This window comes from Prenolepis imparis, unplaced genomic scaffold, assembly GCF_030444845.1.
Source record: "Prenolepis imparis isolate NDT839.2.m4 unplaced genomic scaffold, iyPreImpa1.0 SCAF_3, whole genome shotgun sequence".
NCBI classification, from domain to species: domain Eukaryota; kingdom Metazoa; phylum Arthropoda; class Insecta; order Hymenoptera; family Formicidae; genus Prenolepis; species Prenolepis imparis.
Window position 1 is genome coordinate 18701359 of NW_028141161.1, and position 24978 is coordinate 18726336.

At 27.8% G+C, this 24978-nt stretch overlaps 2 protein-coding genes and 1 pseudogene across 3 annotated transcripts; all 3 read left to right on the forward strand.

Annotated features, from left to right (window-relative positions):
- Positions 1 to 4372: 4372 nt before the first annotated feature.
- On the forward strand, positions 4373 to 13900 carry LOC145934347 (transmembrane protease serine 9-like; annotated as a pseudogene). Its single transcript, XR_014425015.1, has 12 exons — positions 4373 to 4970; positions 5753 to 5873; positions 6180 to 6342; positions 6524 to 6732; positions 6828 to 7079; positions 7317 to 7429; positions 9425 to 9553; positions 10128 to 10221; positions 10311 to 10473; positions 11605 to 11807; positions 12752 to 12954; positions 13411 to 13900. The product of XR_014425015.1 is annotated as a transmembrane protease serine 9-like (transcript).
- A 983-nt stretch (positions 13901 to 14883) lies between these two features.
- On the forward strand, positions 14884 to 17291 carry LOC145934426 (vitamin K-dependent protein C). The gene is made up of 7 exons (XM_083034818.1): positions 14884 to 15036; positions 15331 to 15412; positions 15546 to 15708; positions 15883 to 16088; positions 16255 to 16463; positions 16700 to 16757; positions 17026 to 17291. The coding sequence occupies exons 1-7, from the start codon at positions 14938 to 14940 to the stop codon at positions 17145 to 17147; spliced, it is 939 nt and encodes a 312-aa protein (XP_082890944.1). The 5' UTR covers positions 14884 to 14937; the 3' UTR covers positions 17148 to 17291.
- A 480-nt stretch (positions 17292 to 17771) lies between these two features.
- On the forward strand, positions 17772 to 24186 carry LOC145934348 (transmembrane protease serine 9-like). The gene is made up of 13 exons (XM_083034707.1): positions 17772 to 17934; positions 18286 to 18466; positions 18653 to 18858; positions 18987 to 19183; positions 19670 to 19727; positions 19792 to 19915; positions 21216 to 21318; positions 21431 to 21482; positions 21888 to 22053; positions 22235 to 22443; positions 22607 to 22800; positions 23075 to 23132; positions 23468 to 24186. The coding sequence occupies exons 1-13, from the start codon at positions 17808 to 17810 to the stop codon at positions 23590 to 23592; spliced, it is 1800 nt and encodes a 599-aa protein (XP_082890833.1). The 5' UTR covers positions 17772 to 17807; the 3' UTR covers positions 23593 to 24186.
- The last annotated feature ends 792 nt before the right edge of the window (positions 24187 to 24978 follow it).

The following is a 24978-nucleotide window of genomic DNA, read 5'->3' on the forward strand; positions in this document are numbered from 1 at the left end:
TTTACTTATTTGCATAATAACTTTGCATTTAAGAGTAATTACGTTGCAGTATTCACTTTGAAGAAATATCTCGAAATATAATTATATATATAATTTTCCATATTTAAAATACTGTAGTGTAAATGTTTCAGAGTTGGCGCACAACCTGCAAATAGTAGATTTTGAAAGTTATTTGAAGACAAAAATTCTAATATCAAAGATTATATAAAATTTCGAGAAAGAAATAATAACTGTATATGCGTTAAAGATATTAAATTAACATTTGAAATATAACATTATCAAATTACATTACATCCTTAATGAATATATATTTATCTTTTCGGCTATTTTATCATTTTCAATGTATGTACATATATTAAATATATTAGAATATATCAAAAAACAATCGCAATAGTTCGAAAATCTAGATTTTGCTGTTTTTCTGGAAAAGATATAGTATTCCTTATATGGAACACACACGCACACACATCACACATCTGCTATAATATATTGTCTCTAATACAGAAATATTTGATTATTATTATATGTATTATATTTTGATACATATAATAATATTAAATAATTTAATACAAGTAATAATAATATATATCAAATAATTATATATATAAAATATAAGAATTAAATAAGGCAATAGTAAGATTTTAATTTAAATTATTATAATAAACATATTGTTAATATTTATAGTAAATGTATTTAAACGTTAGAAAAAGTGCTAACAAAATAAATAGGTAGCATGTGATAATTCTTCGATCGATAAAAATCATTGAATTGATAGAGGGAGATACACATATGCTATCACTATATATAGTAATTTATCCTTTTGTAAAATTATTGCATTCTCATAGATATATCAATACATACCAAGAATTATAAGTACATTTAAAATAATTATATTTTATCATATTATGTATTATATATATATATATATATATATATACACATATATATATATGTATATTTATTATTCATTATATTATTTATTTTATTTATAATATTATTTTTATAAAACGCAATAGATATTTTTTATATAATAGAGAAAGCAAATTTTTAAAAATAATAATTTTTTTGGAGTGTTATTTTGGCGTAGTTAAATAGAGATGTTTTTTAAAAAAACTTTTGTATAAAATTCATCTATACAGAAATATTTTATTATTATTATATGTATCATATTTTGATGTGTCATAAATGTTATGACATGCTCTAAGATAATTCATTATGATATTTCAAAGAAACGAATTTTATGCTCAATAAAAATTTTTGTATTTTAGTTTTTTACAATTATTGACACTTTTATATAAAATTATATAATTAATTTTATATTTATATTAATTAAATTCCGTATATGGATCTTCTAATAATCATAAAAATGCTGCTAAATTATTATTACAGAATAAAAGTGCACAAAAGTACGGAATATTTATTTACTTTACTTTTATCACTGATAAATTTCCACAAAAATGTACATCACATTCTTCCAATCTGCGTACCCCTACCAGATTGCAAAGTCTATGAAGCTACTTCTTGAAATAATCTTGTTGCTAAGTGCTACGCAAGATACACAGAGTAAAAACAGAAGCAATCTTGTGAAAATTACGAGTCCGGAAGAATACGCTTCTTTTGACGATTTGCAAAAATTCAGTATAATAAGTTTAATAGATGAGTTTGAAGAAGATTTAATAGGCATGTCTGGAAAATGTATGGACAGTGGTTGTGGTCCTAGAGATATAATAGCAACTATCCTCTTGCCGACTCTAAATTCAAAAGCGGTAATATTAGGTAAAGAAACAATAATATCTATAAATCAACGCACATTTATGTAAATTATTATTTTTATAACAAAACAACTCTGATACATAAATTAAAAATTTTAGGTAAAAAATGGATTATCTATTAAAAATTTTAATAGTTTATGCACAAAAAGTATAATAACATTGCATACTACACACAGACACACACACACATACATTATATATAATCGTTGAATGTCTTAAAAATGTACGTATTATGTACATGACATTTGTAAGTGCCAATATGCTTTTTGAATATTGTTTATATTAAAATAATTCTCCAGTAATTAAATAAGACTAATATAAAATAATGTAAGTTTTGCTTAATTTTTATTTCTATCTCTTTTAAAGTTTAAATAAGAGAAAGAAAAAGTGTAAAACAAAAGAAATTAAATATTGTTTGTTTTTATAATTTTATATTTTATTTTTTTATTTGCTATACACATGTACAATATATTACTTTTAATTTGAAAGCTATGTTTTATTTAAACTATTTGTTTTATTTTCTACTGCAGAAAATAGTTAATAATTGTTAAATGTAATAATGAAATCACAAATTTCACTGATATCTCGAAAGAGCGAGATCGACATTTGTATTAAAAAATCATTTGTCAACAATAAATAACAATAAATTATTATTAGATACAAAAATGTAGTGTGAAAGTACTTTAATTATATAGTTACGATAAAAAATGATTGCATTTCTTTTTCCTTTTTTTTTCTAACGGACAAACATTTAAGAATATTTATTGCGTGCTTTCATTAGATAAAATTATTCTTATATTACTTATAATAGCATCTTATAATACACACACACACACACAATGTATGAAGTTTCTATGACGCAAGATACCCGCTTTGCATCAATGCGGGTAATACTTAAATATATTGGATTTAACGTTTCTTATGCTTCTCAATTATATCGGGAGATACTATTCAAATAATTTTTATGTAATTGCATTCAAAAATATATATGTAAAACTTGAATTTTACATTATAATTATTATCTGTATTTTTTTATATAATTTTATTTATCTAAATTAAAATATTTTACAATAATACGTATAGGGTTTAAAAAAAATTGCATAAAAAAATTAAATACTTCTAAAATAAATAAATAATCTACACTTAATAAAACATCTAAATGTGTGAGAAAACGGTAATAGAATTAAACAATATGCCGACATCTGTAAATTTGTGAATGATTAAATCATTTATGTATTGTGTTATAGCAATAACATAATTAGTAATTTATAAAATTTAAAATTAATAAAATAATTAGTTTTAATTGAATTTGATTATACTAATTAAAACGAGCGCGCAACAAATAATAACTAATAAAAACATTATAAAAGCATATTAAATAAACAGCAATGTTTAAATATTCATATAAACAAGCAATAAGCAAAATCAGGTCAGTAGTTTCAGACGTTTTGCTTTCAACGGCAAATGTGGGTTAGTGAAACCTCACGGACCACATTACCGGTGTCGCATGATTCCTTCCGAATTAAAATGCAATAAATATGCACAATTAAAAGGGAAAATACAGAAAGAGAGAGAAAAGTGTGTGAATTTTATATAAAATTCTTCTGATTTTTAAACCATTCAAATAATATTGAAATATCAATTATAATACTTATTTTACTAAATATAATACTTATTTTATTTATATTATATTTAATATATTTATCTCACTAAAAAACATTTTTTATGTCCAAAATAAAATAGAAAAACTATTTGGATTTATTCTATAAATTGTGCGCTTTATTGATGTGATTTAGCATTTATCTTTATCATTATTATCAGTGTTTTCTTTGATATGCTTTTATTATTTGAAGGTGTCTATTATTTAAAATTTTCAACAAAATTTCCTCTTTCGGTATTCTTGCCGTAGAAGGAGAACTTTTGTGTATACTTCATATAAAAGCGTGTCTCGAATTCTGTTAGTGGTGGGGAAATGAATTGCATGGTAAAAGCAATGTGATATATTGTAGCGAGACGAAGCTCTATCAGTATAGTACCAAGACCCGACCTTTCACGAAGAAGACTTCCTCTCTCAATGGTTTCTTTCAGTTTATCTTCGATATAATCTTTGTCACACATAAGAAAAGGCACACGCATCGCGTGAATATAATCACACGTATTTAGTTTATGTCGCGTTCTTCTACTTTGTTTAGTCGGCAGCAGTGTGATCTATTATGCATCTCTAACAAAAGTGATGAAATATATTTAACTTATGAAACTAAAGAGGCATTATTTTGCATTAGCACAACCGTGGTTTTGTAATAAACATATTATGAACTATTTAAATAGAACTGAAAAATTTGACTTCCTACTTTGAACGATATATACTTAGCTTTAAACAATACTTATAATTAAAAATAAAGAAATATTATTATAAACTTTACGAATTACAATACTATACATTACAATAATAATTTACAAAATTCTCATTTGATGTATTTGATTAGCTATATTGACAAAACACATAACATTTTAATAATAAACTATTCGAAAGAAGCGTGAAATCAAGAAAACTGTTAAAACACATAAGAAACAACATATGATGACATTGCACAGGTGAAAATTTCTATTGAGATATCTGCTTTACATTTTTTTTACAAAGATCAAAACACACGGCCATCTCCCTGATTCCAAATTAAAAGAATTTATCACGTTTATGCCATGTGTACTGAATGGCACCGTGGCGATGGTAGCAAAGTGACAGTGAAAGAAGAACTTTCTTCGCAACCATAAGACCGGCTGGCTCTCGGTCGATCAGTTCAACTTCTTTGTAGAACTAAGGTGAAAGCGCGCAAGAGCGACGGTCATCTTCGACGGACCCGAACATCATCCTGTGTAGCTTCTTCACAAAATTCACAGAAACGAAAAGGACGGTGTTGGAGAGCGAAATCGTCGCCGAATGTTCGTACGTGTGCAATATAATGCATGTTTGCTGTGGCATTCATCAGAGAAACGCGTGGTGTACGGTGCTACATCGATAGAGAGAAGAAACATATTCATAATTTTGAATGACATTTGTAAACGACAAATGGGAAAATGCTTTTGCACGTGTTTCGCCCTAAGCTTTTGATCCCGATATTGATCATGGCTTTCTACATACTGCCCACCAAAGGTCATGGATTTCGTCGAAATAGTATAATAGCATCAATGATCTCTGCTGTGAGTACTAAGTCAGTGAAGATATAAAATTGCAAAAAAGCAAGATTAGCTTTGTGTAAAAAACAAAATATTGTATATATGTTTGTGTTTGTGTTTTATGAAATTAGAGTTGTCAAATAATAATATAATTATATATTACTAACTTTCTTTTGTCAGTAAATCTTCATGAAATTTATCTTTTTAGTGAAAATTTTTTCTTGTATACTTATTGTTAGTATAACAGTAAAACTTATCTACACATGCACGTGTGTGTGTGTGTGTGTGTGTGTGTATATTACTTGTTTTATTTTAAAGAGAAAACTAAATTAAATACAACTAAATTAAAAACATAAAAGATGTATTTCGTGTTTTAAAAATATATTTATATTTTAACATTTATGTGTACATACAGAAAACGAGAGAGAGAGAAGAAAGAAAGAGAATGAAAGTGTATGTTAAATACTTATAAATTTAAAATTTTCTAAATATGCTTGTAACACGATTTTATTTAGCAATTAATTGTTTAGCACACACACATACAACATTATATCTTACAATAAATTTAATAAAATATAGAATTTGAACTTCTTCGTTCATTCATTCTAACGATTGCGCTTACTTATACATCAGCATTAAAGAATCCATATAAATAATATTGTATGTACACGCAATGCTTACGAGATATTTTTTAGACCTTGACCCATAATTCTGATCATGGTTACTTTCTCTTATCATTTATGTCGTATTTACGGTGGAAAGTGAGCGCGCTTGACTAGCTTTAATCATTTGCATATTGCTTTCAGGAAAATTCTTCGAATAATTCGCAAACTCGCAAAGGAAGATTTTTATTTGATGATATATTTGGTATCGACATTGGTTCTGATTTTGAGACAGATGAAGAAAAGCTAAGAAATTGCACATGCGGTAAGAGTAATCAATTATAAATTGAATTTATAAATTAAATTGATTTCTTCTTGTATAAAACAATTAATGTAATTAATTATTGATAAAAATATAAAAAAATTATCTCTACTTTTTACAGTTAAATTATAATCTTGCATAAAAATTTGTACAAAGTCTTTTAATTAATTTTTGGCGTAGAAATAATAATTGATCCCGAGTTATTTTTAAAAATTTAATACATTATCTATCCTTTTTTTATAATTAATTAATATCCTCCTTTAAATTACATCAAAATTTTATAAATATATTTGATGATATAATTTTCAGAATGTGGCTTATCTAATCAAGAGAATCGAATTATCGGTGGACGACCTACGATACCGAATAGATATCCCTGGGTTGCGAGGCTGGTATATGACGGTCGTTTTCACTGCGGTGCTAGTCTGCTTAACAACGATTATGTAATTACCGCTGCCCATTGCGTACGGAGGTATATATTCTCTGTTCAAGTGTATATAATAAAATAAATAAAAGAAAGTAGCAATAAAATATTTAATTAACAATAAAATATTATATACTGTAATAAGAATTAAAAGTATAAAAAAATTACTAAAAGCAATCTTCTTGAACACACATAATATGTCACGACTAAATTAATTTTAACATCTTAGGTTGAAGCGATCGAAGATTCGCGTAATACTCGGTGATCATGATCAATACGTAAACACTGATGGAGTTTCCATTATGAGAGCAGTTAGTGGTGTAATACGTCATAAGAATTTCGATATGAATTCCTACAATCATGACGTGGCCTTATTAAAATTGCGCAAATCCGTGAAATTTTCAAGAAAAATTCGACCGATTTGTTTACCTCAACCAGGTAGTGTGGCTATAAAATAGTCAACCATGAGATCTTTCTTAACACATTAAATATTTTTCTGTTTATTATTAATATTAATTATTTATAAAATACAGGATACGAGCCTGCTGGAAAAGAAGGAACAGTAGTGGGATGGGGTAGAACATCAGAAGGCGGAATGTTGCCCGCAAAAGTGCATGAGGTACAAGTACCTATACATAGTCTAATGCAATGTCGAAAAATGAAATATCGAGCAAATCGAATTACCGATAATATGATTTGCGCTGGCCGAGGTAACCAGGATTCTTGTCAAGGTGATAGTGGCGGTCCTCTTCTTGTTCAGGAAGGTGATAAGTTTGAAATAGCAGGTAAAATACATTTATATTTCATTATAACAATTATTTTTAATTTTATAATAGCATATGATTAATTTACGATTATTAATTGTTTTAAAAGAACATTAATGACATGCATATAAAAATATTCTTCCTCTAGATAACTTTATATACTTATGTAATTAAACGTAAAACAATTTGTGGAAATCACGTTACTGTCGTAATATTTTTGTTTGCCTAAATCTTATGTGTATTATACGTATGTAATAGGTATAGTGAGTTGGGGTGTGGGCTGTGGTAGACCTGGTTATCCTGGAGTTTACACTAGAGTATCGCGATATCTCAATTGGATCCACGCAAACATGAAGGAAGGCTGTTTATGCGTCAATTGAGGATCCGCTTTCACTTCCATTTTGTATATAAAATTTCAAAGCACATACTATATCATAGTCAATTGATGCAATGATCACGTGATGATTCACGAACACTTATGCTTAGAAACTCTGAGTTTAAAACTATACTCAGTGGATTATTTAATATACAGTTCCTTGCATGAAGGCCATTGTTATTGTTATCAATTAGCACTTGTTTATATGTATATGAATGGCAGTGTGAAAAATATGTTATATCATTGTATGGAATATTTTCTAAAATCTTTGTACACTTATAGCGCAACTATGCTTAGCTCGCTCCACACGTCTTTATCACGCATTTCCAATCGTATGAATAGCGGTCGAACGTTTCCGGAATAATCAGCAACCGGTAACGGTCCACTGTCGAACCGGGCTAAAGTTGACGCATGCAAATGTACTTCACGTGTAAAAGTATCTTCGCACATGTAAACCTTGTACATAGTAGCGAAATTTATGTTGGTCATATTTTATGACTGTTACGTAATATATAATATATAATACATGTGTATTATAACATATATGTATAATACAATAATAATATAAATTTTTGGAATGCAAAAGCCTGTTATAATATATTTCAATAATCAAATAAATGTTAAATAATAGTTCAAAGAACATGCATGACATTTATAGATAGACAGTGGTAATAATCAAAATTACATATACATATTGGTCAAATTTTACAAGATATATTTTATCAATATTATATTTTACATATAGTGATTTTACATATACTCATTAAAACTTATCACTTATGCTTAATGAGTTTATTAAACGAGTCAAATTTGATAAGAAATAAAATCAAAATATTGTGTTTTACACATATTATTTACTAAATAATCTTTTCCTAATTATTATACGTATTTTTAATTCCTTAATTATCAATTATATGTTATCAGCAATTTTACAATAATATTAATAATAAATAAAGACAGCCTAAAATCATATAAATGGCTATTTTTTAATAAATTCTGATATTCTTTGTAGAAATATGAAATCGGTGGCCACTAATAACGATGACGCAGTTGCAAAACCTGATTTTTCAAACCGAAACTAGTTCTAAGAGATAGGATACGATGGCAATCAAATAAATTTTGTTATAAATTTTGGTCGAAAGTGGAAATATCGGGGTTTAATTTGTATACTAATAGGACCACCTTTCTTTTGCCAAAACTCGACGGAAGGCATCATTAATTCATATCGTTCCCGGTTGAAATACCTATCGAACGGTATCGGATGACGCACAAAATGCGTATGTGCATATAATGAAAATATATAAATAAGCATTCACTTATAATCTTCTCTTCTGCAAGTCTTTTTTATCTGCATTAAAAGTATTCTTACTGGCACGTTAAAATTGCGCAATTACATTAATTATATCTATAAAAATGATTATTTTAAAAGATACTTCAGACTTAACGTTGATATCGTCTTTACTTAACATATGATTAGCTATTAAAGAATTAATTTTTATACCAAAAGAAAGAAATCATTAATTAAACAATTAATATAATTATTTTAATATTCATACTTCTCTACATCACAAACTTCTACAAGTAAATATATTTCTCTTATTAAAAACATTACATTTTATCAAATAGAAAAGCATAAAGACGTTACCTCTATTAATACCAAAATTTATCGAAACGTAGTTTACATCTTCGAAGCAGCTCCGAGTATGATAATCGATAAAATGCCGTCGTGGCCGTGATGACGGTCAATAACAGTCATCCATGATTCGACCCTGAACATGAACGTGAACTGGTCAGGTATCGGCCGACTGGCTGTGCCCGCCTTCCCTTCCGGAATAGCAATTACCTCTTCGACCTCAGTCCTCCACAGTCGACGTAGATGATATTCGCTCTCAGTCAGGGACATGTCCATGACTCGTTCCTGACGGTCCCCAAGAGTGGCAACTCTTTCCCAAAAATATCTCTACAAAGATCCGAATCTGTAAAGTGAATTAAAAGTGTCGAATTTTATCAGTGCATCTTATCGACTCACATGAAGAGTTCAATCAGGTCGCAGAACATGAAGTTTCTGCGCTATCTAGGTTTACTATTCATTCTGCTTTTGACGATGGAAAAATCGCAGGTAAGACAAATTCTTCTCGTGTACATCCTTTTATTCTTAATTTCTTCGAATGATGTTGCTACGTTTCTTTTGCAAAGTATTAAGAGAAAAACTTTGAATAAAAATTTGCAATAAATCTGCATTAAATATTATAATTTTGAAGAGATAGTGGTTTTAATTTCGATTTAATACCAACTTAAAATCTTATTTGCAAAACGATAATAATCGCGCGAGACATTTCTAACAAAATGCAAATATGTAGGTCTTAAACGACTTTACAGTAATCAATTTTTATTAAAATTTAAGAAAATTGTATGCACAAGACAATTATAAATATGTATAACTCTTTCCCAAAATTAAAAATACATTATTATGATTTTTTAATAAACTCTTGAGATAAAATATTATTCATTATTATTTCATTAGAGTATTTAGAAATCTATCTATAAATAAAGACTTACCTATATATCTTCACATTTATATATCTAACAAAGACTTATAACATAAATAAAATTATTTATTGTACTTTTAAAATTATGATATTTCATTAATAACACACATTAATCATCAAACATTATAAGCATTTCGATTTTAGGCCGGGGTATTCAATGACAAAATGAAAAACTTCTTTGGACTTTTTGGTAATAAGCCACCTCAATCTAATAATACACCTTCTCCTTGCTACTGTAGTGAGTAACTATATAATTCTCTGTTGAATTTTATTAACAATATAGCATTAAGAAAACATATTATAGAAAAAATATATTATACAATTTAGGCTGTGGGTTACGAAATGAAGAAAGTCGTATAGTTGGTGGTCAAACAACGAGTATGAATGAGTTTCCTTGGATAGCTAGATTATCGTATCTAAACAAGTTTTATTGCGGCGGTACACTAATAAATGATCGCTACGTCCTCTCAGCTGCGCATTGCGTGAAGGGGTAGGTATAATTTATAAATTAATTTATAACTTTGCGTATATTTGGTGGAAAAGTGAAATTAATATTAAAATCTGGCTAATTTTATAAATGTATTATTTTTGTCATAAAAGTCTTATAATGATTAATTATTTTCTGTATTTTTTTTAAGTATCTCTATTAAAAATTCCAACATAGATTTTATTAATAACATAATAGAAGTGCTTTAACTTTATTATTTGAATGTGTAATATTATTTATAGTAGAGATATGTTTATTTCATCGTTTTACACATATACATAAATGAAATTATTATGAAGTTAGACATTTCTATATATTAGTATATAACTGTATAAAATTGCTACTAAATTGGATTCATCTACTAAGATGCGTAAACAGGTCGAACTTCATATTTGCATCCTCAATTAGTGTCACGCTACAAGAAAAAGTTAATGTTGTTAGCCTCTCTATCCTTAGAAGCGAAATGCTACATTATTCTACTCTTAACAATTACAATTTGCTCAAAATTTTGCTATCCGCATATCAATTTACTTTTTGCTTAGTTAAACAATATACGCTGTCTGCGTGTTTTTGAGATCGCTAATGACGATTTTGACATTAGTTTAACGAGATTCAGAATGGCAAATACAAAATGGTGGACAAAATCGCAGAAGTTTCAAAAACTTTATTTAACGCCACTTGCGAAGTTTATTAGATACATGATTACGATTTTGGCAACAGTTATATCAATCTAGAGGTGGCGGATGAAAAATTCAATATGCCGCCATCCAAATGGCGGAAATTGAAGGCAATGGGAAGGTCTACCCAGCCAGTGAAGGCAAGATAGTGGTACTATACCCGACCTTAAAACGCCTTGTTAGCCAAAATAAAAAAACACGTGTTTAATGTTTTTCGATGTACTACGTGTGTGCAAAGTTTCAAGAATATCGGCGAATGGCACTTGAGTAGTGTTACTTGTTAGTAATGCAACTTTTATTAATTCATACATATTAATATTACAGCAAAGTCTTTGAAAAATTTGTAAAAAATTAAAATTAAAATTTTCCTTGACCACTTATCTATTTTAAACGAGTTCTTCTATCGCAATCTCATTTGCCAGACGAATGTGATCAGTTCTTCTAGTCTTATTTTCAGATTCATGTGGTTCATGGTCAAGGTCACTTTTGGAGAACATGACAGATGTCTCGAAAAGCCAACAGAAACCAGATACGTTGTACGTATTATGACTGGTGATTTTAGTTTTCTGAATTTCGACAATGATATCGCGCTACTTCGCCTCAATGAGAGAGTACCATTGAGTGACACAATACGGCCGATATGCCTGCCGTCATTGTTGGGTAAGTATAATCTTTTTTATATAAATAAATATATATATATATATATATATATATTATTTAAAGATGCGTAATAAAATAATTTGTCTAATAAAAATATTGTTATAAATTTCGAAATCAATGCATTAAAAGAATTAAATAATTTATTTCCTCAAAGACATTATCAGATCTTAATTCGATATATATTTAATAATTTTTACATTTTTTATAACTTTATCACGACATATAATTTTCGTTGAAGACACGCGTCTATTATAGCCATAATCTTATATGTCGAATCGTATCGTTATCGATATCTACCTTCGACATGTACTCATAATTTCATGCTCGGTCGATGCTAAATTAGCGTATCCGCAATTGTTAATTTTAACGAATGCGGTTTTTCATAATCGAGCGTAATATTGAACAATAATGCGCACGTTCTACGTCTAGCCGTCATGTTTATTATGCGACGATTACGCGATAGCCGAGCCGTAAATTAGTTAGTATACGGGTACCTACTCTCTCAACTGTAATGCATCGTCGTAGCGTACATAACTGCGTACATAACTGCGTAATAATAAAGATTTCTGTCTGAAATCGAGGCCTTAAATTTGCATTTTGAATGCATGCGATAATATTTCTTGAATTTGTTAACGAACGGTGACATGGTACATTTATAAGCGCGCTATTTATTGCAAAAACATATTTGCACACTAAAAATACATTTTATAATAAATTTATATTCAAAAACTTTTCAACTTCTTTCTTTAAATGAAACTTTTTTCTCCATATTTATTTATATCTTACATTTTTAATAAAAAAAATAATTATATATTTTTTATTGGAGTTTCGATTATATTTATCCATGACTGTATTGTTATTTGTATAGAATTGTTGTGTATTACAATTATAGTCGTCATATGCAGTTGATTACTTATATTATCTAATGTAGAATTACCTTCTAGATAATGATTATGTAGGAGTAAATGCAATAGCATCAGGTTGGGGCACATTGAAAGAAGATGGCAAACCGTCCTGTCTTCTCCAAGAAGTCGAAGTTCCAGTCATGAGTCTTCAGACTTGTCGCAATACCAGCTATAGTCCTCGAATGATCTCAGACAATATGCTTTGCGCGGGTTACCTAGAAGGACAGAAGGACTCATGTCAGGTATCGTAATGTTTATGAGTAATAGAATGAAAAAAACAATAGAAAATAAAAAATATTATCGAAAGATACACATAGAAAAGTATACCTTACAATGCATTAATGCAATGTATGATATTAACATATGCGGTTAAAATACAAAAACTACACTAACTTGCCTTAGAATTTATCCTGAAAATCATGGTAATTGTAAGACAATATAGTATAAAATTTTACTATGCAGTTTAGTAAAATTAATCAAACATGTTTTACATTTTATTGTGATAGATATTATTTTTATTGTGATAAATATTCAAAGAATCAAAGAAATTCTCATAAAATTCTTTCCATACCATATTGTCCCACGATTACCATGATTTTCAGGGTAAATTTTAAGAGAAAATTCTCTCTGTGTATGATTCAAGGATCATATTGAATCGTCGTCAGGTAATTATGCGATATAATTGTTTTATGTTATAGGGAGACAGCGGTGGACCCCTTATAGCGGAACGCGAAGATAAGAAGTATGAACTCATCGGCATTGTATCGTGGGGTAATGGGTGTGCACGACCTGGTTATCCAGGTGTATACACTAGAGTCACACGATACATGGATTGGATTATGAAGAATTCAATGGACGGCTGTTTCTGTGAGCACAATTGAATGTGATTACTTGCAGCTCCTTAATAGATACGATGAAAAGCGAACAAAAGGATTTTTGCATACTAACGTATGTTCTTTAAACTTGTGCTAGGTATATTCTCAGGATGAAAATGATATCTCGTTGATAGTATTTTTTTATGCATAATTTATATACCTGACAATTTTGAATATAAAATGTTGTATTAGACTTGAAACTGATAAACGTAAAATACTCTGAGCATTCGTGTAATATTATTTTCTCATTTTCTCTCTGTTCGATTTATTGTTATTTTCTGTCACTTTATGTTAGTATCTATTAAGCGATATAAGCAATCAATGTATTAATAGAAATGATGTTTCAGAGAAATATCAGTCATTATAAAATATCAATGTTAATTATGTTGTCAGAAAAACATTTGTGGAAATAATATTATACTGTATAATTAATTATTTTATTATTGCTCAAATATAGCCAAAAATTAAAATATTGCATTTTGCTACCAAGGAAATTAAATATAGTGAGATTGAGATTGTAGATTTAAGCTACCAGTTTTTATATCTTTTGTGAAAAATGTTTATATTATTAAAATAGTTTATATAAAAATGTAATAAAAATTTGAATAAAAAAATTACTTTTAAATGCATTGACGTATACTTTTTTGTAAAATACATATAACATTTATTACATTCCGTGATTTTTTTATTCTGTATTTTAATGTAAATTTAAGCCTAAAATTTAAGCCATTAAAATTTTATTAATTTTAAATAAGTTAATTCATTTTATTATTATATTTTAAATCATGGATATAATAATTATTATATACATTATGTATATGCTTGAAATTTCAAATATTCTTATTTTCAATAAAAAGCATATTTTATAATATTAGATGTACAATTAAAGCAATCATAAATTTTAATAGAAATATAGAATAACTTAACTTAATTAAACCATATATCACATAAGTAAAAATTAATGTAAATACAGAGATTTGTATTACGTGCTCAGAATTTATTTCTATCAAATGTTGAAATTATGAAACAAATTTTGTTGACAAATTAATTGACATACTGGTCACAATACCGGAAAACATATAACGGTATCAGCGGACCAGTTACTCTGACCGGCTTTAAGTCAAAATAAAATATAAAAAGCGAAATAAACACACACACACACACACTCACAAATACAATGATAAAACTCTCAAATACGAATTTGATTGCAAACGTAAGGAATATGTGGGATGTGTTACTTTTACATTCTCGAGAATATCCTGGGATGCGGGCAATAATAGTCCCGCTATACGACGCAAACCAGTTGCTTGAGCGAAGAACAGTATCGCTTCGACTACCGACAAAAAAGTCATGAAGCTGCAAGACTATGTCAAATATCTCGTTTGTATCTTTATGGTGAATTTCGGAACAACCTATTGTAACAAACGCATCGTTCCTTCCCTCCCTTCCGTAAGTATCTCTAAGTTAATCTTGCTATATTAATAAATTCTGTTATAGTACTCTACTCTCACGATTCTTCTATACATTTTCATAAACTGTATACATTTGACATTTACGGTAAATATCAAAAATTTTAATTTTTATATATATCGCTACGTTTCTATTTTGGGTGAGTAATGATTACAATGTCTTCTATAATTTTTTTTTATATTTTTCGTCTTTCCGGCGAAAAATTGTTATTATTAATAACATCAAATAAATCTTGTAAATGTATGAGAACTCGCAAATGTATTTTTTGATTAGATCGATGATCAAATTATATCCAGACATGAACGCAGTGTTTTGGATTTACTTTTTGGAAGATTCAGAACTTGTGGTGCCTGCTGTGAGTAACTGTCATAAATATTTTACGAAGAATAAAGTAGCTGTCATAATATAAAAAGCCACAAAGCAATAATTTTATGTGAAAAAAATGTGCAAATTAAAAATTCGCACTTTGTAATATCTTATACTTGTAGTATGCGGCCGATCAAATCGTAAAGCAACGCGATTTTTGGGTGGTGAATATACAGAATCACATGAATTTCCCTGGCTTGCAAATATTCACGTAAAATCCGAATTAATTAGTGGAGTATTAATAAATGATCGTTATGTCATATCAGCAGCTAGTCAAATTATTGGGTTTGTATACAGATTAAAATTTTTATTATTATTTTTAATTATTATAGCAAATTGCTTATCTCTCTTTATGTAAATAAATAATATCAGTATTATATCAGTACAAAATAATATCAGTAGTAGCAAAATAGACTAGTTTTGGAACGATTCGTATATAATTAAAATCTTTTTCGATAGAGCAACAGCACCTGAAATAAAAATATCCTTGGGAGAATATGACAGATGCACGTTGGACATTTCATCAGTAAATGTCAGCGTTGAATCCATAATTTTGCATCCAGAATTCAATCCAGATTCACATTCTTACGATTTAGCTTTAATTCGTTTGAGTCGGCCAACTAAATTTGAGAAAAGAATATCGCCAGTATGTCTACCCAATCCAGGTTTGTTCTGCCTCATGATTTACATTATAAAAACTTGTATATATCTGAAAAACAAAATATATATGTATTTATTTTTTACTTATTTTTTCACAAATTTTTATGTTAAATTATATATATTTAAATCTTCTTTTCTGTTCTCTCTCTCTCTCTCTCTATATATATATAGGATCAACTTATCTTGGCCAAGTTGGAACTTTGGTAGGCTGGACTACAAGCAAGTCTGAAGATAATATTGACACTTGGACATGTAGGCCACGAAAATTAGGACTTCCTATTTTAGGATATAACGAATGCATAAAATCAGGAACGAATCCAAATTTCAATGATGATTACGGATGCATCGGCGTTGTGGGTACAAGTTCTCTAGTGTGCGAGGTAAATTGAACATATTTTATTACAAATATATTTTATAATATAATATATTTATATGTATATTAGCAGTATAATATTTTTTTCAATTTATAATAATTTAATTATTATATAATTTAATTGTATTGTATAATTTAGAATAATTTAATTAATTGTATTGTATTAAAATAAATTTACTATAACACAAATAACTTAGAAGTTTGATTATATGATATAAAAAATAATATTGTGTATATTTGTAGAATGATATCGGGTCTTCTGTGCAATATCGATCATATGCTGGAGTTTATGATCTTATTGGTAGGTATAACCGTTTGTCAAACAAACAGTTATAATTTGATAAAAAATATAAAATTACTACGAATGCTTATATTAATGCTCATATTAATAAAAGATAACTTTAATAAGAATGTATTATTTCACATTTGAATCTAAATTTATATATAGCGTTAGCCGCACATGCGATATACGTACATATTTTATAAATCACACATGTCAAATATTAATTCTTAAAAAATCTTGAGAAAGAAATATATCGCCGATAAAAAGTGTATTATATGTATTACAGGTATTATTCCAAGCGTGAATAAATGTGATAATGTTGTTAGACCAACTGTCTTTACGAAAATTGGTCCACACCTCGATTGGATATTGCAGCACACTAAGGATGCATGCTATTGTACTAAATAATATGCACATGCTTTCTTGATAATGCAAATATTATAATCATAATACATAAATAATGATATTTATAATTGGTATATTTTTATTGTTATAATTTTTACATTTTAGGAAAAGCATTTAAAATTATTTTCCATATTAAAGTACGTCGAACTAAAATGCTATTAATTTAAATGCATATATACATATACATATTTTATTATTACATATACATATCTATATGTATAAAATATACATAAAATATATAATAAAAAATAAAGTATTATATATATTAACATGTATTGTGCATATTATCAAAATAATAATATTTTTACTGCACATTTATTACAAAATCTAAAAAATTGCATTTTATTTGTTTAAACATCTCCACTTAGAATAATCTAAAAGTCGAATTGTAAGCATATAATATTTTATAATGTTCAAATATCAAGTATTTCGTATATCTAAACAATTTATTACATTTTACAGGAAACGGTTGTGAACCTTAAATATTATCTTATCTAAGAATTATTAGTGGGTTAAACCACGTCCGCAGTTTACAATGTACTCATACATAGAATATTATAGGCATTAAAATATTTTTACGAGTATGCATTTAAATGTAACACACATGTCAGTTCAGTAAGGCTCGTCTTTGTAAAAGTAACTGGTCTTCTTTTAGTGTTACATATGCAGTATTTTATACTAATTAGTTTGTTGTGTCTAATAATTAAATATGCAAATACATTATTCTGGTATAAACGAGTGAATCGACATACGGATACGTCATACGAAAATCTTGATTATGGATTTTGCGGTAAAGTTTATCTTGAATAATTTCATAATTTCGCATATAATAAAAGAAAATAATATAATGATAAAAAATTTCTAATATTAAATTGAATTAAATATTATTGTAGATTATTATAAATTGTGATATGTCATTTTTTATTCCTTATAAAAGTTCCTAATATTGATAGAGTGCATATCTTTCTATAAAAATAAAAATAAAAATGTACTTTCTACAAGAATCACAATAAATAAACCCTTTGGAATATTTTGTGATTTATATACACATAAAAAAATAGAAAAAATAGAAAAAGACTATAAGAATACGTAAATGCAACTAAACTGTTATAAAAATATTATATGCTTATATGATTATTAGAATGCGGAAAGAAAAATATATTTTTACCGTCATCCAGAATAATTGGAGGACGAGAAGTTTCTGAAAATGAATATCCTTGGATGGCTGGTATTATAAGCGTCAATAGATCACGAGTAATTTGTGGAGCTTCAATTATAAACGATCGTTATGTGATAACAGCAGCTCATTGCATTGTTTATGGGTATGTATGTACATATGCTGTATAATAATTAATATACATAAAAATAACATTGCTTCTTATGATAATTCGTATCTAAATACACGTAATTTAAATAATATATAGATATTTTTCCATCGATAAGTTATATTTGCAGAAATTATCCAAAATTTACAAATAAAATAAAGCTATTTATGTTGTATTTCATAGTTTCAATAAAGATGATCTGAAAGTATCTGTCGGTGCTCATGATTCATGCAAATGGGATGCGAAAAGTACAATCTTTTCTGTTGAGAATATTTTTCCACATCCAAATTATGACAGCCAAACAAGTTTTGCCGATATTATGCTGGTTAAACTAACTATGCGAATTACCTTTAACAAATTCGTTAGACCAATTTGCTTACCAAAACCTGGTAATTACCATGTTATTATATATGACATATATTAATATACATAATATACATGTGTGTATCTGCGAAAAATAAAATTTACATATAAATAAAATGATTAATAATTGCCCATAACTATTTGCTTTGTACAGGAATTGATGTCTATCAATTTAAAGGAGAATCAGTATCTGCACTTGGCTGGGGATTCTCAGAAACTGATTCTTTATTTAACAAAGAATGTGGTTTGCGTATAGTGGATTTAACATTATTTAAGAAATCGGAATGTCCTACCGACATCTCGAGTTTAATCTGCGCAGGATATAAAACATCACCACGCGGTACTTGCGGGGTATTTAATCAATTGTAATATTTTCATTTACACGTAATTTGCTATTTTTTATATAAACATTAAGTTACATCTACAATAAAAATTCTGAAAAGTTATATCTACAATACATACATCTCTAATATATAATATTTCTAAAAATACAGATAATCTTATAATTTTGGAGTATATAGTTCTTTATAAGCGCTCTGAAATTTAATAATTCTCCTAATTTTTGTTTCTACTTATTAAGTATTATAATACATAAAAATATTATAACAATATAATATTTTCTTATAAAGATTTATGAGATACTGAGTATAAGTTAATATTATTTTTTATACCTTTACTTTTAGAGAAAGTATACGTGTGTGTGTGAACTAATATATTTTAATTTTAAATTTATACAGAGCACCTAATACATATTTATCAGAATTTAATGTTTGTGTACATTAAAAATGTTAATTAATAACTTATTTACTAAACATAATTAATAATTATGTAATTTAGGGTGATAGCGGCGGTCCTCTTCAAATATTAAAGGACAATTATAAATATATCTTAATAGGTGAGTTATATAATATAAATAAAATAATTCAATAACATGGAATTTTATTAAATATATTTTACAGGAATTACTTCAAATGGAGTACTATGCGCCGACGTTAATTATCCAGATTTCTTCACGGATGTCACGCGAATGGTTCCATGGATATTGCAAATGACAAAACACGATTCTAAATACTGTTGGAATTAATATAGCTAATATAATTAAGTTTTGTAATATCACATATAATTTTATATTCATTACCTATAACGTTTATTGATAAGAGGCGGATAATAAACAAATAAACAAGCAAATGCATAAAATAAAATTCTCAAGTGATTATTCTTGCAAAATTCTCAACATTTATCCACAGATATTCACAAATTTCTCACGATACGTCAAATGTCTATCAGCTGGTGTACTACATAAACCTATACTATTTTCGTTGACCGCGTTCTTTATTGTACATAAACTACTCTCGTAAAATTCTTGACTATGCATGACCTGACCGATAATGTCTATGATACGGTATCTACAGAACCGTACCAAGATTCAGTCGTATCTGCGACGAGGCAAGAGAATGATAACTCACCGATAAACGTTCACTTAACTCTAAGCTCAAGACACGTTAAAAATTGTATGGGCAATAATGTTGTTAAGATTGTAATTTTATTTATTTTTGCATCGTAAAATTATTCTGCAATTATTAATGAAATCATTCTTATCTTTATACTCGTTCATTGCACATTCTGGATTTAATTATCACAGAGAGCCAGTTATTTTCTTTGATCTTTTTTCTACCAATTCCCAAATCTTCCGCTTTTTTTCTTCATGGACTGACTCTTTGGTCACAAGCATAATCGCTATAGAAAGTTTTTATAAGAATTTATCGCCCGTATATATCATTCTAACACACTCGTTTGCTTTTCCGCCTTTCTGAGAGTAATTTATAACGCTTTCAAGAATTAGAAAAGACGGTGATCCGTAAAATCTCCAAAGCATTTCCTGAAGAAAAAATGACGTTTGACATAGAAGTCTAAATAAAACTATTAGTTAGTTACATTAGAAGATTAAATTACAAAACTATTATAAATAAATGCGAAATAATATTTCCTTCCAATTTTGCAAAAATTTTACTGTAAAGAAATTTTCTTTACAGATATATAAAATGTTTATTGTTATGAAAGAGAGCGAGAGTAAATATTTTATTTTAGAATATATGTATATAGCATTTATGTCCGATTATAGCATTTATGTGTCCGATATTTCCATTTTATGATTAATTCGAATTATATAGATTGCAGTATATTTCATGTTGCACAAGCATTCGATAGAATTAGCCATCCGATGTGCCAAACGTTAATAAGAATGGCAATTTATGAGTACACGCTCCTTGCGATATGAAACGCCGACGAGGCGATACGCTCGACGATGGTTGGACACCGAAATTGATTGCCGTTTTTATTCGTAGATTAATATAGAACAGAGTGTTCTCTGAATCTCATTCAGTAGTTTCGCGCCGGTTTCAGCAGATGAAATGTCGCAAGAGCCGCGCAGCATGAAGCCCCACTTAATTTTGATGGCCGCGATTGGTGTCCTTCTGATCCTAGACGTTCGTTGAAAGAGTAATTAACAATAAGTGAAATTATCACGAGGACAAATCGAAACGGAACACGGCTGATAATTCACGATTTGCCGAATAATTACATTGTGCTCATTTTCAGGCGGCACGCGCGTGGAAACGTCAGCTACGTCTACGAGTAAATCAGAATTGCGGTAACGATCGAAAATTATGCAAGTAGTACACGCATATGCGTCCAACGAAGATCTCATTTGCACGAAAAGCGAATAGACACTAATTTTAAATTGCTGTCAACCTGGAGCACTTTGTTACTTTGCTCAGCATTTCTATTCAATTTGATTAATTCTACATTAATTGAACTTTATAACGATAATAATAAACGATAATAAAAAAGATAACAATAAGAAAAAAGAATAAAAAATTGTATGTCACAAAATAAAATAATTGCCAATAAAGTTCACAATTAAATTTACCTAGAAAATTTCATAGAAAATGCATAGAAAAATGTACGATATACATTGCATAATATTGTGTACACATTTATCATATGTTTTATATACTATAAAAATTTAATCGATTTATTAATTTGTTTGCAACAGAATGTGGAGTAACGGGAGGAATATCAAATCGCATTGTCGGTGGAAAAATAACAATCCCGCACATATTTCCTTGGGTCGTGGCAATTTTCAACAAAAAAATTCTTCATTGCGGAGGCACATTAATTAATGATCGATATGTGTTAACTGCCGGACATTGTGTTAAGTGGTATCTTATTTGCTTTTCCGTACTTATAAAAAAGTCAAAGACATATCATTATTAGGTTCTCGGAAGTTATATAATTTGTTACATAATGAGACAATCATATCACGTCATATAAATAATAATTTTATAAGATAACTGCAAAAAAATATATTCTGATTCTTGTGTTTTCCTGCGAGTTGCGTAGGGTTCAATCTGCCGATCTCTCAATCGGCGTAGGGATGCACGATATTGAAAATCGAAACGAGGGATATATAGCTCAAATCAATAAAGTAATCTTACACGAAGACTTTGAAAGTGACGATCTCCATGATACAAATGATATTGCCCTGATTCGGCTACAACATCCAGTTAAAATGAATGAAAATGTGAAACCTGCATGTCTCCCGAGTAAAAGTCAGTTTCCTTCCTAGTTTTCATAATACTTAAAATTTGAACAAACGTTTGAGTTTAAGAGATTAAGATTTATTTTTTCTATTTTTAACTCTCTCTTTCACACATTCTGAAATTTCTAACAAATATAGAAAAAAATTATACAATTAAATGTTCAATAATATAGAATCCGATTACACGGGACGCCATGTCAAAGTGGCTGGTTGGGGACGTGTCCAAAGAGAAGGTGATACATCCAGATTTCTGCGTGAAGCTACCTTAAAAGTGATGTCCTGGGCCACATGTAGCAATACTTCATTTGGAGAGCACCTTACGGAATCGATGATATGTGCTTACAATGACAATACTGATGCGTGTCAGGTATTATCTCACGTCGTAATCAATTTAATTTTCTGTATTCTGTGTGGGATCGAAATAATAATCCGTCATACATAATTCTTTTACATACATTATTAACGAAATTAACTTCCTAAGAATTTTATTTCACTGCGCATTTATCAAATTATGTTGTATAAGCGATTTAAAAATCAGTAAACATAAAAAATTATCAAGTCATACATATATTGTTTATTTGATAAATACACATATGTATATATCGCACTTCAATGATTTAATAATAATATTGAACTTTTAGGGTGATAGCGGTGGACCTCTTCTATACGAAAGAATGAACGGAAAATATGAAGTAATTGGTAAGAGTGTCATTAATTTTATATATTTTCTATTTTAACAAAAACAAAAAATTATAAATATTATTTTTAAGATACTTACACAATATTATTATATATATATGTGTATATATTATGTATGCAATTATCTACATTTTTTCTAATGCAACATATACATATATAATTATGCAATATTGAAATGCAGAGTTTCTCTTTAATGTACATATATCTATCATATTTTTTAAAATTAAATATTGATTATTGAAAAAAAATTATCTTGCGAGATCACGTTTATCCATAAATTATATCACAGGATTTAATTCATTCATGTGAGATTATCTTCTCCATCATTCCAACAGGGATAGTCTCCTGGGGTATTGGATGCGCCGATCCCGGGATACCTGGTATATATGTGAAGAACACGGATTATCTGAACTGGATAAAATATCACTCCAACGATGGTATTTACTGCAAGGATAGATAGGCTTCGTGCAACGAATATTAATGGAAATAAACGTAAAATTTAATATATATACTAAACTTTATTTATTTTAATCATATTATAAAAATATAAATATTCTGTGGTGCATATTCAAAAATTGCAAACTTCACAAAAAAACTCGTATTCATCAAAACAAATGCTATACGTTTATAATCATTTATTCACGAAGTCAAATATACGTTGTCTTATCCGATATACAATTTAAAACACAAGAAACTTATTATCAATATAAGCAATGCACATGAGCACTTCATATTATATTAGTACAATCCTGTTAGTAATAATTTTGATTTTTTTTTCTATGTTACTAACAGAGAGAGATCTCGGTAAGTCAATTTTATTTTATTTTCAATTTTATTTTATTATCCATTTAATTATTTTTATTGCGTTCGCGATAACGCTGCAATCGTTTGGTGAAGCAGTCAGCGTTGATTAAATGAAACATGTCTCGCGTATATATCTCAATCTTACTATAACCGATAATGTGAGAGAAACAGCAATTAGAGCATATTTTTTATTTAAATATGCATATAAAATATCCCAGAAGATATTTTATTTTTTTCGATGATAAATTCTTTGATTAAAACTTCAACTTTCTTTAAATTTCTCGAAATTTCTCAAAAAAAAAATTATATATAAAAAACTTAATTCTAAATTTTCATTAAAACATCTCTCCTTAAAATGAAGATGAAAGAAATATTAAGCTCTTCATACTGTCTTTTCATGTTTTACATTATCAAAATATTTTCAAATAGTTTTTTATATTCATACAAGAATTGCACAAAGACAGCCATTTTTAATATAATGTAAAAAAATATGTAAAAATATACACTCTTTTTTAGCATTTATTAATTATAATGTATTATAACAAGTAATTTACAAAACTCCGTTGACATCTATACATTAATTAATAAACGACATTTTCAACAGTAAACTATTTGTATTTTACTAAATCGAATTATGTACGCATTTTGACGCTGTTTTACATACATCTAAATGTGTTTACATTTATTTTATGCATTTTAAAATGTAATATAAATTACAAAATTTATCATAATTATTAATACCAAAATGATAAACTTATTAAGTAATTAGTAATGTAAAGTAGTATAAATAATAAAGAAGTAATTATGAAGACAGTTATATTGCAATTTAGTTATTCAATGTTAAATATCTGATATAAATAATTATTTAATTCCGATAATAAAAAACAAATTAAATTAAATATAAAATAACGAAACTTGCGTGAAAAAATATAATAATTGAGCACCATGTAATGCTACTAACTTAAAAATCTAGTTTATCTTCTAATATATCATTTATTTCATATTATTGTATATATTTTAAATCCACTTATAAATTGTATTG

Bases quoted from the DNA above. Each gene is read 5' to 3' on its own strand.
- LOC145934426 (XM_083034818.1), top strand. From the start codon at position 14,938: ATGAAGCTGCAAGACTATGTCAAATATCTCGTTTGTATCTTTATGGTG. The intron at 15,413-15,545 runs GTGAGTAACTGT...TTATACTTGTAG, and splicing joins CAGAACTTGTGGTGCCTGCT to TATGCGGCCGATCAAATCGT. The intron at 15,709-15,882 runs GTTTGTATACAG...CTTTTTCGATAG, and splicing joins GCAGCTAGTCAAATTATTGG to AGCAACAGCACCTGAAATAA.
- LOC145934348 (XM_083034707.1), top strand. From the start codon at position 17,808: ATGCAGTATTTTATACTAATTAGTTTGTTGTGTCTAATAATTAAATAT. The intron at 17,935-18,285 runs GTAAAGTTTATC...TATGATTATTAG, and splicing joins TCTTGATTATGGATTTTGCG to AATGCGGAAAGAAAAATATA. The intron at 19,728-19,791 runs GTGAGTTATATA...TATATTTTACAG, and splicing joins TTATAAATATATCTTAATAG to GAATTACTTCAAATGGAGTA.